At 44.1% G+C, this 12286-nt stretch overlaps 1 protein-coding gene across 24 annotated transcripts in view; it reads left to right on the top strand.

The window, feature by feature from the left end:
* CAMK2G (calcium/calmodulin dependent protein kinase II gamma) overlaps window positions 1-10689 on the top strand; it is a 120300-nt gene extending 109611 nt beyond the window's left edge. For 13 of the 24 annotated variants that reach the window (XM_065067563.1, XM_065067554.1, XM_065067562.1 and 10 more), the window contains 4 exons: window positions 3455-3530; window positions 4016-4110; window positions 5231-5476; window positions 7990-10689. In XM_065067563.1, the coding sequence (XP_064923635.1) occupies window positions 3455-3530; window positions 4016-4110; window positions 5231-5463 (404 nt within the window). In that variant the 3' untranslated portion in view covers window positions 5464-5476; window positions 7990-10689. Of the gene's footprint in view, window positions 1-793; window positions 920-3454; window positions 3531-4015; window positions 4111-5230; window positions 5477-7989 lie in introns of all 24 variants that reach the window. The other 11 variants (XM_065067548.1, XM_065067546.1, XM_065067543.1 and 8 more) reach the window with 3 other exon arrangements.
* Window positions 10690-12286: the final 1597 nt, after the last annotated feature.

Genomic DNA, 12286 nt, shown 5'->3' with positions numbered 1-12286 from the left:
TCCTTAATGTGAGTTGGGAATGTCTGTAGTATTTTATTCTGTTCAGGTCAGTCTGCGAAAGAAGGAACAGGCATGCCCTCTTCTGTCTCCTCCTCTCTTCCTTCCCTGGTTTCCTGCACACAGCAGCAGTGTCTCATATGATGCAGCAGTCAGAACCTCTCTTGTTACTTATTTTTGAAGTAGCTCCAAGGATGTCAAACTGCTGGTTTGTGAGGTGCAATGGGAAAGGTGTTTTGCCCAGCCAGAATGGAAGGGAAATGATCTCTTCTGAAGTCCTTTTTGCTGTGTACAGTCCATCGCTGCTTTTTTATTAACTCCTTCCTCTTGCTCATAGCAAGGTCCTGCTTGGTACTCTGAGGAGTGCCAAATCACTCCTCTGCCAAGTGAGGCAGCATTCTCCCACCCTGCTCCCCCCTGAGTTGAGATTTGCAGTGATTTGGATGCCCTACTTTCTCTCCCTTTCACTCATATCTTGTACTTGCCCTCATGCTGCTCTGTCACTACTCGACCAGTGTTTAGGTCACCCTCAAACTACCTCAGCAGCACTAGTGTGATTCCTACTGTGCTCTGAGGGGTCTTCTGCACCGGTGCCAGGATGGTCCCCTCTGAGCAGTGCCCGGCCCAGCTGAGTGTGACAGAGGCAAGAGAGCGGGTAGAGGTTGCTGGGATGTGAATGTCTCTGCGTGCCCACCGGGGTTGGGGCTGTGTGTGTTTGTATTTCTTTGTTGGTTTTTATTTTGCTTTCTGGTTTTTGTTTGTTTATATTATTTTAATGCTTACATTTGTTTTGCAGCTACACAGTCTTGTGAAGAGAAGCTTCTTGCCTGGGACAGCCCAGGGCAGACATTGGAGTTAGAGCGTGCTCGGTCGGAGCCTTTGCTAACTCCAGTAGTTCCCTTTGTACTTAACCGTGCACCGTGTAAGTTAGCAGCTGGGTAGCAGTAGTGGAGTAGTGCAATTAACGCTGGTTACTGTAGATGTAACGCTCCCCCGTTCTTCTCTCCACCTCCGCGCCCCTCTCCTCCTGTCCGTCCGCCAAGGCACGGAGCGCCCCTCTGCGCTAACGCTGCGGCAGGCGGTACCGGCGGCGGGGTCGCTGCCCCCCGGCAAGGGCACGGCGGGGCCGGCGGCTCCCGGGGCCGCGCCCGACCGGGGCGGTGCTGGCTGCAGGAAACGGCGGCGACCGCCGGGAGGCGCCGCGGGGCCGCCGGGCCTGCCCGGCTCTTCCCGGTGCCCAAACGGGACTCCGCTGGAAGTGCTGCCGGCGCCCGCGGTGCACCCACCCGCAGCCCCGGTTGGCGGTACTGCTGCAGCGCTGGCTGCGTGCTGTAGCGGGGCGGCCTCGTAGGATACCCAGAACCAGACAGTAGCATAGCCGTGAGTCACACTTGTGTGTCTGTGCTGGTGCATGCTTGCCTCCTTTTTGTGCCCCTCTGCAGTGTGAGTTAGGAGACCCCAGGGATTCATCAGGAGTGGCAGGTGCAAATGCCTTTCCCTGTGACATCCCGAGGCTCTCTGTCCTTTGGAAAAAACGTATCTCCTCCTGTGTGCTGGTTGTAGCTCGGGACATGTAATAAAAGCAAAAAGACGAGCACAGTCTGATGGAATGGACTTGTGTTGAAGGACAGGGTCAATGCCGCTACATAGTGACACTTGGGAAAGGGGTGCAGATCTCCTTGGCATGAGTCAGCCCGTGGTGTCTGTGGTCTGTAGGTTCCTTCACTCATCCCAAATGGAGCCTTTCCCATGGACTCCGTCTTCTGGACACTGCACTGTGTGCTCTGCATGGCAGCGACGTCCAACAAGTAGCCCTCTTTCCTGTAGAGGCAATTCCCGATGACTTGCTTGTAACATAACCCACCGTGTACTACTGTGTAACATAACCCATTCCCTGTATACCTCTTCTGATGGGTAGAAATGTGTACAGCCTGAGCAGCAAAAACAGATCGCTTACTATTATGAGCCAGTTGTCCCCTATCTGAGATGTTTCTCTGGCTGGTGGGAAAGTATAATTCTCTTAGATGATTTTCAGAGTGTGTGCAAACATCTTTCGTAGCCAGATTATCATGTTGTTGCTCTTCAGTTGCACTTACCAATGGTGGGATAAGATGCATATGTGGATGAAAGCTTACAGGGGAGGGCAGTTCAGACTAGCACCTTCTGGCATTTAGAGTGGAATTCATCTTCCCTGACTTAGACATCTAAAGGTGGTAGGTGGGATTTAAACACAGTTTTCCTGATGATAGGCATCTGAGATGTCTGAGTTGAGCCTTCCAGAACTGCCTATTTCTTTCACAGCCTAAAGAAGGAACAGTCAGGTGACTGGTTCCATTTCAGACATCTACGTTTTAGATGCCTAGGGGCAGATAATGGTAAGAATTGTAAATTATTTGGTAACATTGAAGATAATGCTAAAGCACCTCCTAAATGCTTGTATAATGTGCAGAATATCCTACCTACAGGGAAAGTGTGGGGAGGGCTGAAGAGATGTGAGGATGTACACACAGACTCAGACATACATATGGTGCATATACAGTCATAGAACTAGAAGAGTGTTATTTAACAGAGCCGACCCAAACTTTGCAAGTGTTAAGGACTCTTGAGATCAGTATGGGTGATGGAACTCCTCAGAAGGGATGGGGCCTGGGCAATTGGCTGTGGGAAGCCAAGAGAAGAGAGTGCAGAGGTGCTGGTCAGAGGGGACCAAATAACTGCAAACAGCTAGCCCACATCTTCGTTCATCTTGAAGTCCATCATGCTGGGTTGGGTTGACAGCAGTGCTGTCAGAGTGCTGAAAAGAATTGTGCCATGGGGAACGACAGAAGTTAACTGCTCGAGGAGCAGAATGCACACTAGTATATAGCTAGGATTTGTTTGTCCAACCCATCCATCGTGCTGCGATTGTCTTTCTAGCTTGCAGAAGTCATCCCTACATGTCCCAGTTGCTTGTTTGCAGCATTAATAATAGCTGAGGTTTCGGTGATGGTGATAGGCAAGTTGTTGGGAGACTTTTTCAAATTGGCTCGATCTGTGTGGTGGCCGTTTGTATATAACTACTGTGGTGAAGGATTTCTACATCTTAAGCTGCCAGACAAGTGCTTCACTTCAGCAGGTTCACTGACATTCATTGGTCAAACTCCCCAGAAGCACCTCAGACTGTCATTCAGGAGGCATCTCTGGTGCCTTAGACCTTACTCAAAGAAAAAAATTGCATATGACATCTTTATTCTTTTCTCCCTGCATTATGGGATCACCATTCCCCTTTCATACCATTGCCCCTTTACTCTCATGTGGATGGTTGTCATTACTGCATATCTCCAGAATGCAGGGAGCAGCATCCTATGAGATCTAGACTAACGGTGCTCCACAAATTGCTTGTAGGAAGCACCAATTAGCCCCGTATTCCTATTCAAGTCTTATGCACAGTTAAATTGCTCTTTCTTCTTGTTCGCAGTGCGTAAGCAAGAGATCATTAAGATAACAGAGCAGCTGATAGAAGCCATCAACAATGGAGACTTTGAGGCTTATACGTAAGTACAGATGTCTTCTGACGGGTTGCTTGTCAATTTGTGTGCAAGGTGATGTTCTGGCTCCTGGGTATGAGGATGTGTCATGCAGTCAGGGATGGTAAAAAGTGTTATGTTTTTTAGCCCACATCAATTAGAAGTAAGGATATGTTAGAGCTCTCTAAATGAACATCAGGTAGAGGTCATATATCAAACAGCAACAGGAGCAACAAAAGGAAAATGTTCCAGCTTTGTAAGAAAAGTAGAGAGAGGGCAGGGATGGGCAGAAAGAGAATAAAAGAAAAGCCAAAACCTAGAGGCTTGTTTTATGTGAAATGGCAACTAGCGTCAACTTTATGTTGTTGCAGTAGGACTGAGTCCTCCAGGAACTTGGAATAGGGAAATAGGTGGACACAGGGTGTGAGTGAAATGCTGTATCAGTCCTTCATTGTGTAAATAGCCTGTGGGCTCAAATGTAGACTGTAAACCTGTGGTGCTTTTCTTTGCAGAAAAATCTGTGATCCTGGCTTGACCTCATTTGAACCTGAAGCACTGGGGAACCTTGTTGAAGGAATGGATTTCCATAAGTTTTATTTTGAGAACTGTGAGTGGGTAGATTTGGTAACACCAACAGCTTTCTCTCTAATATTCCTTTATATCACAATTTGAGGGGAAAATTGTCCTTGTTTTTACTGGCTATGAGAACCAGCAAGAACTTGATTGTGTGGGGGTTATGATGCATTCATAAAAGTCAGCATCCTTTCTCTCAAAAGCCGTTTTCAGCAACAATTTCAATTTTAACCCCAGATCCCTTTACTGTATGCATGCAGTTTGCCTGCTGCAAATATTTTGTAAGTGTGGACTGTGGGAGCTTTAAAAGTTTGAGGCACTGGATTTCCTACTCATACAGAAAGGGAAAAAATGAGCATATTTTGATGGAAATGACATGTATGTTTGGGGCAGACATACTGAATGGTCAGACATAAGGATAGTCATGCACAAATCAGTTGTGCCTTCACTTTGAGTTTTCCCTGGATGGTTTCGGATCTCTTAAAACCTAATGAACCCGTTACATGGATGCAAGGGTCACCTTGTCAGCCTGGAGCAGGAAAAAGAGTTGGCAGAAATGCTATCGTTTATACTAGTGGATTTACCTCCCTTCCTGGATGTCTCCACAGGATGAGATAATTGAAATTCGAGTCCTGATCTGTTCAATTTGTTTATTTTGGGTGTTAGGTCAAGGTCCTTGGTATAGGCTATTCCTAGTAGTCTAAGTATGCAGAGACTTTGTTTCTCTCAAAAGCGTGTTCTGGAGTGATTTTTACACTTGTCTGAGGCTCATTCACATATAACGCAGGCCTAGCTTAAAGATCTCCTGATTAATGACTCCTTTGTAACAATATTCTGTAATTACAAGATATTTTTCTATAACTGAAGAAACAGCAGCACTGATGTTGAAAAAGTGGTGAGTATGCTTTACAGAAGAAATGGGAGCAAAGGGCCCAGGGGATTCTAGGCAATAATAAGTGTGCAGTTCCTTAGGAGAAGAACAGGTGATAGGGGAAAGAATTACTTGGATTTTGCCTGGAAAATTGCAGGAGCAATATTTATTGTATCCCAGAATCCAGTGGAAGGTGAGTAGAATGTAAAAGAGATTGGAGGATATGGGGGTCTGTTCTTTCTTAGTAGTAAAATGAAGCTGATGGTTTTGTATGTTTTGCCAGTACTGTCGAAGAACAGCAAGCCAATACACACCACCATCCTGAACCCCCACGTCCATGTCATTGGTGAAGATGCTGCCTGCATCGCATACATCCGTCTGACACAGTACATCGACGGCCAAGGCCGTCCCCGCACCACGCAGTCTGAAGAGACCCGCGTCTGGCACCGCCGAGACGGCAAGTGGCTGAATGTCCACTACCACTGCTCTGGAGCTCCTGCAGCACCTCTCCAGTGAGGATCAAATACGGGTATGGAGTATATCATACAGCTAAGGCTGCTGTATACAGGAATTCAGCTTTCGAGGTGATTTAGCTGGCTGTGAGAGAACCATTTCATTTGTGTGTAGGCTGAAAACTTCTGCTGCTGCATTGGTGTTCCTTTCTCTAAGCCCTGTGCCCTGGACTCAGTAGGATTATCTGCCACTCCTGGCAAACTGGCATCACATGCCAGACAGTTGTTCCTGAGCACAATTGTCCTGTGGCAGCAGCGCTTCCTCCCAGGTGCAGGGCTCTGTGCTCAGGCAGAGCACTAATCCAGAGCAGAGAGGAAGAGTATCTCATGCTGTGCACAGGTTTGCTGTTTCCCAGCTGTCAGGGATCTACTTTTACATGCTGGTGATTTCTTAGAGCTTTTTGATGAGAATATAATAATCTCACGAGGATATTATAAAGTCTATACAGAACAATTTCTATGCCATAAGGATAAAGATTTATTCATATAAATTTTCTGATTAGCAGAAGCTATTTAGTGTAAAATGTTGAGAAAACTCAGAAACTCAGATATTTTTAGAAAAATATCTGAACAAATAGTATCAGAGGACTTAAAATATCCCCCAATTCAGCTTGCCACAATTCAGCATTGGAGGAAACTTAGGTTATAAAATTTGACATGAAGAAACAATTGTTGCTTGCTCCTGAAGGGCTGCAGATCCATTTAGTTCTCCAGCATTTAGGAACTCTGGTTTATTGCCTTACTGGTTTCTTTTAGTTGGGTCTACAAAGTCATTCTGCCTCCTTTTGTTTTGTGCTGAAGCATATGTCATGTTCATTTTCAAGATCTAAGTTTCTTAATTTTAGAACCTTTTTACTAAAGACTTTGTATTTAAGAGCAAACACAAAACACATCTACACCTGTGAGAGAAGCTTTTTTTCATGTGGTCATTTGAGGATGGACCACCCAAGCATAGTTACTACTTGAGTGCTAGTCTTGTGTACTACTTGGGACTAAGCCAAGCACACTTTATATTCTTATGTGTTGTGAGGAATTCAACCCTACTGAAGGCAATGGAAAGGAATGTGAACTATCGCAAGCAAACTGCAGAGGTCACAGATGGAATTTGAAAAGCAAAAGCCAGTTGGGGGCACCAGAAGCAGGGAAGCTTTCCAGAGAGCTGGACAATCAGCTGAATTTCCAAGGAGTAAGGCAGTGAGAAGGCTAAAGCCTTTGCAAGGAAACAAAAAATAACTTACTTGCATCAGTTTTCATCACAGAGATGTTGAGGCAGACTTCTGTCCTGGATGTAGTCCAAAATATATGCAGAAGAAATTATTAAAGATTGTTTTTGGCTCAGTGGAGTTCTGAGGAAGTTTAGGAATGGAGAGTCTTAGCTGCTACAGAAGAGGTATGTTCCCTTCACTTGGCTGCTGAACTGTTGCAGCTCCTCCAAAAGTATGTGCTAGAGGGTTTCTGAAAACTATAGAGCAGAAGCCATTTCCAAACCACAGAATGTTGGTTAAAACAACATTTAAAAAACCCTATAAACTAAATTGAAGTTGAAATATTTGTGCGCATTTCTGGGTTCTGAAGGAGGTGTAACCACGTGCAATTACAAGTGGGTCAGTGTGGGCAGCCCGCATCTGAACACACTGAATCATTTTGGAGCAGCATTGGCCCGTATGCAGTGAAGGGTAAGGATGAAGAAGGAATGAGATGGATAAGAATGCTTAAATAGAAGTCAGTGTGTTTTTCTTACCTGGAAGGCAGAGTTCAGTTCTGGGTAAGTCATCTTAAAAGGAAACTACAGCCATAATGAGGTTAATCAGAGGACTCCTGTGCAAGGAGAGAGTATGAAACAAGAAAGAAGATGACTAGTAAAAGAGTTCGTGACAAAGGTTTGCAAACTAAGAAATGGTAGAAAGAAGATTTTGGCTACACTTTCATGGCAGGACAATGCTAAACAAAAATGAAAAAACCCCAAACGTAAAACTAATAAAAATAAAACTGATAATTTGACACAACTAGAGTAGCCACAAAGAGCCTTTGCTAAAAGCAGTCACTAGGGCTACAACTTTGCAAAACTGCAGAAAAGCTCGTGCATTTGTTTAAATATTAAGAACACTTAGAGACAAAATCACTGAAAACTTCAAAAATAAAAACAGTAGCCAATGGAAGTGAGGCGGAAACTGCTCCTTAGGACCAGAGCCTTTGATCACTCCTTCAACTTCTGGGACATGTCACTATTAGGTAGTGGGCCCAGGTCTGCCCCAATCAAGCAAGTAATTCATTTTAGCAAGTAGTTCATTTTCATTGGCACATGCGGCCACTTGGAAGGGAAAGCGAGTGACTCTTGTCTTTGTGGCTCTCCTCACGAGCCCCAGTCTGTGTTGTGTTAGGAAGGGTTTTTGCCTGCACCAAATAATCAGGCAGTAGAAAACATGTTTTATTAATTATGTCCAACTAATGTTTGGCTTTATTTCTTTCCATCTTGCATCCCATTCTCCCCTCTCCTTTCTGGGTGGACACTACCTCTTCCTGACTGCAGCAACTTGTGGAGATACTCAGCTGGAGGGCAATGTCTTCTTAGCAAGCAGCTCTGGAGTGCCTGAGTGACAGCAACGGTCATGTCTGTTTTGACATTAAAAAAAAATAAATACAAATTACAAACAGGCAGCAGCCAAATGCACGAAACCCTGCATGCATCTGATGCTCCGGGCGCTGCCTTTCTGTTGTTTTCCATGGATCCATCGTGTCTGTTTCTGCTGTACGAAGGTGTTTTTAAATCTAAAAAAAAAAAAAAAAAAAAGGACATGTTGTTTGTATAAAACAATAAAAAACAGATAAATGACAGATTATCCAACGTGCCCCCTCCCCCAGGGCTAAGAAAATGGCAGCAGCTGGAACATCTTTCAGAAATGAAGTGAGGGGGAAAGCAAAAGTGAAGGAGAGCGAAAGAGAAGAGGGAGAGCAAAAAAAGGAGGCGGCTTAAGCAGCGGATGGCTGAACTGTGCTCCGCAAAGCCATGGTGGAAGTTAACATTGCATTCAGCCTGTGCTGCAACTTGAGTCAGTGAGAGGCGGCGAGGAGACCCCAGAGGAGCCAGGGTGAAGACTGGGGTTCAAGAGGAAGGAGGCACTTCTCTTCCTGTTGCCCAACAGACTGACTTCAGCCTGAGTTTCTTCTTCGATCTCTGCACAGCAAGAACGCTGTGGAAAGCTGGTTGCTTGGCTGCTGGATCCCAAAACAGACTTTTTTTTTTTCTTCTAAAGAAAAAAAAACAAACCAGGATGTTGATTTAAAACTAAAGGTGGAAGTAGGGATTTAAAAAATGGGTTTAAGTGAATATAACTTAAATAGAAGCTTGCTCTTCAGAGATACTGATTTTAGAAACAGCCACTACTTGGCCAAACATGGAGGTTTGAAGGCAGTTTATTTAATTTAACAAAACAAGAAAAGCGTCGCATTAAGAGCAGAGATTTTAGAGGACGAGGGTACATGTATGAGATTTTCTATTTTTTATTTTTTTTCCTTTCTAGTAGCATAGTTGGGATCCACAGTGCTGCAGAACACATGTTCCTTAGGAAGCAGGCAAAAAACTTAGTGTTATGTTCTTCATGAAGACTTGCACATACACTCCTATATGAGGCATAAATAGCGTGTGTTTTTTATACTGAAATATATGCACCCATAGGATTAAAGGGGTTACCTGGCCTCCTGCTTGATTTGTTTGGTCTCCGAGTTAAATAGCCGTGGGAGCCATCAGCCCTAGCCAGGTGCTTCTCCCCACCACTAACCCATCTGATGTTTGTAAGTGTCATGTTTCCTAGTGTTTATTTGGGTAATTTTTCTATTTTTTACAGTGATGTTGTAACACCGAAAACTAGCAGATCAGAACATCAACAACTGTAACCGAAGGACTCCAGGCCACCTCCCTGTGTTGTCTCTGTGTGTTAGAGGATACCTCATGAAGCAGAGGGGAAAGGGAATTAGTACATGGGATCGGATGTTTGTCCTTTGGTCCAATTTATCTTTTGTTTGCTGCAAAAGGAGTCCATTTCCTTTATTCATGGGCTGGGGAATGTGTTCTGTTGATCTTACCAAGGAGGGAGCCTAGCTCCAAGAAGAAAACGTCCTTTCTGGTGGACAGATAGGATTTGTCTTGACCAAGGGAAGGCATCACTTACAGTAGAGGGGAAGGGCTTTTACCTGAATTTCTGCCTACCCCTAATCGTTTTATTTTCGATCTTTTGAGGGAGTTAAAATGATTGCACTGACAGCCTCCTAAGTATGAGGCAACTTTTTTACAGACGATGGAAGAGAAGAAAGCCAATTTGGAATTGTAATCCTCATTTAACAGTATGCGGAAAATAAAAGCTGTTGCACAAAGGGGAGTTGTCAGTTTGCAACAGCTAGCTTTCTGCTCCCATTGTTAGAGAGGTGCTACCCCACGCCAGGGTTAGATCAGCTAACCCCTGATGAAGGAAAAGACCATCCACGCTTCCCAGGATTGTCTGAGCAAATACTCTTTTCTTCCTCCTTCCACCACCCTAGGGAGGAGTCTGAGGATTGAACCCACGGGAGGCAAACTAGATTTTATTCTTTTGAAACATTTATAGGACAGCACTAAGCCAGTGAGTGAAGCAGAAAAGTGAAAAGCCTTGATATTTTATTCAGATTTTTTTAAAGCCACAAATGGAGAGCAAACAGGAGATTACAATTATGCCATTTTAAAAAAGATAAATACAAAACATTATGCATGCCTTCTTTAGGTCTGATCTTCCTTGTCTCTTTACCCGATGATTATTAATAATTAAAAAGAAAACCCTCTGTATTAAAGTACCTGCATCTTTCAGAGAAAAATCTAAAAAGAACAGAACTGTTGAATTTTTTGGTTTTGCACAGTCTTGGAGACAAACTCTTAGGTTTTTTGTTTGTTTTGTTTCCTTTTAAGTTAATGAGAACCTTAGCTTGGTATGGCCATTATCAAACACAGCTGTACACCTTTAGCATTCTTAATGTTCTCTTATGGGGCTAATATAAGCATCTATATAATATATATTATAAATATCACATTTTAAACAGGAAATGGAAGGCAGTTGATGCAGAATTTTTGCATGATATAGAAATAATTAAAGTTAGCTAGTGTTTGTTTGTTTGGTCTGAATGTTGGTAGAACCTTCATAGCTTTGTTACAATGAAACCTTGAACTGAAGATATTTAATAAATAACATTTAAACAGTGCAAAGTTTTTAGTGTCACGTTTTTCTCTTAAACCACGGGACAATGTGGAATTTGCACTTCTGGGATAAGAATCAATCTGCAAAGCTTTTTTTAATGTCAGTAAATCATGTGATTTAAAAATGTCATTTTAAAAAGGAAAAATGAAAAAAGAAATTAGCGTAAATAAAAATAAAGGGACAACAGAAGCTGTTCAAATGAACTTTATGGCATTTCCCAGACAGACTATGGGATAATAGGGAAAAGTTTCTGTTCCTGATAGCCTCACCCCTGGCAAGCCTGTGCTGTTCATTCCTTGCTTGGTCTTCATTTTCGTCACCAATATTTCAGACTCTTTGTGAGAGAAGCTGTCTTGCCATTAGGTTTGCCTGATGTAAATGCGCTGAACTCAGGTTGGGTGGCAGCTCTCAGGTTTGTGAGCTAGCGTATTTCATGTCCTAGGTGGGGTGCTCCTGCGGAGGTGCAGATCAAACCACTCACCTGTACAAATTTGCCTGCTCTAGCAGCGTAAGAGTGATTTCCTAACAGAAGTTAGAAATTAGTTGGATTTAACCTGTTTTGTTTCTATAATGCCTCGTTACTTATTAGCATTTCATTTACGTTCCCTTGGGTAGGCTTTGTTCCACACAGGTCTTTGCTGTTTGGTTGTTCTTCTTCAATTTCCCACCTTGTACTGGTCATGCTGCTCCCTTGGGGCAGGTGTGCTCCGTGCTGGGCCGGCCTGGGCTGTTCTGCCTCTCCCAGCCCGGCTGCTGTGCTGGGACAGGGCTTGTGCTGGGGCAGGGTTGCTGCTCTGCTCCGTGTGCCCGGGGCTGCCGCTGGCCTTGGGGCAGCCGAGTCACTACTGTAACTGCACTGAGGATACGCCTCCTGTTTTGGGGCTGGCTGCAGCTGAGCCTAGCCAGCATTCGTGCCCCCAGTTTGGCAGGCTCGGCTGCCACCCGCTCCCTCTCCCCTGCGCCCCCAGCTCCTCTCAGGTGCATCTGGAAAGCACTGCAGATGGGTGGCTTTGCCTTATCGCCGAAAGAGTTCAGTGTGCTTAATCCCCTTTAACTGCAGCAATTACCTAGTAAATAGGTGTCAGTTGCTGCTGTTTAAAGAGATGATTGCTTTTGCTGCCTGATGAAACAGGAGGAAAGTTGTCCTTAGTGTTTAAAGGGAGAAGGTAAGACGTCTACAGCCCACTTCACTGAGACTGAAGACAATCTGTTCATGGCCAGGAGAGATAGCTCCTGCTATTACAGTAGCAAAGAGAGGTTCTGCTATCATTTCTGATATCCAAAGCAGCATCACTCATCAGGTAAGGCCTCTCCTGAAGCAGTTAATCTTATCATAATGATCTTTGAAGAAATGTTGCAATATGATCTGATATGCACTAGGAAGATACCTATAAAGTTAGTGATGATTTCCTGTGTTCTTAGTAGCTCTTTTAACCGGGACAGGAGTAATTTAAACACTTACTGAAAGCACAATAGTCAGACTAATGTTTATGTCTAGAATATTTATGTAGCATATATATGGGGCCTTTCAAATGGTTCTTGTGTATGTGTGTGATTTAAATCCATTTTTAAAAAGGTCATGGTGTTCCATGTAAGCTATACTGT

The sequence above is a fragment of the Columba livia genome, chromosome 6 (assembly GCF_036013475.1).
Source record: "Columba livia isolate bColLiv1 breed racing homer chromosome 6, bColLiv1.pat.W.v2, whole genome shotgun sequence".
Taxonomy (NCBI): Eukaryota; Metazoa; Chordata; class Aves; order Columbiformes; family Columbidae; genus Columba; species Columba livia.
The sequence above is the reverse complement of the archived record's forward strand: the minus strand, read 5'-3'. Positions and strand labels throughout refer to the sequence as shown.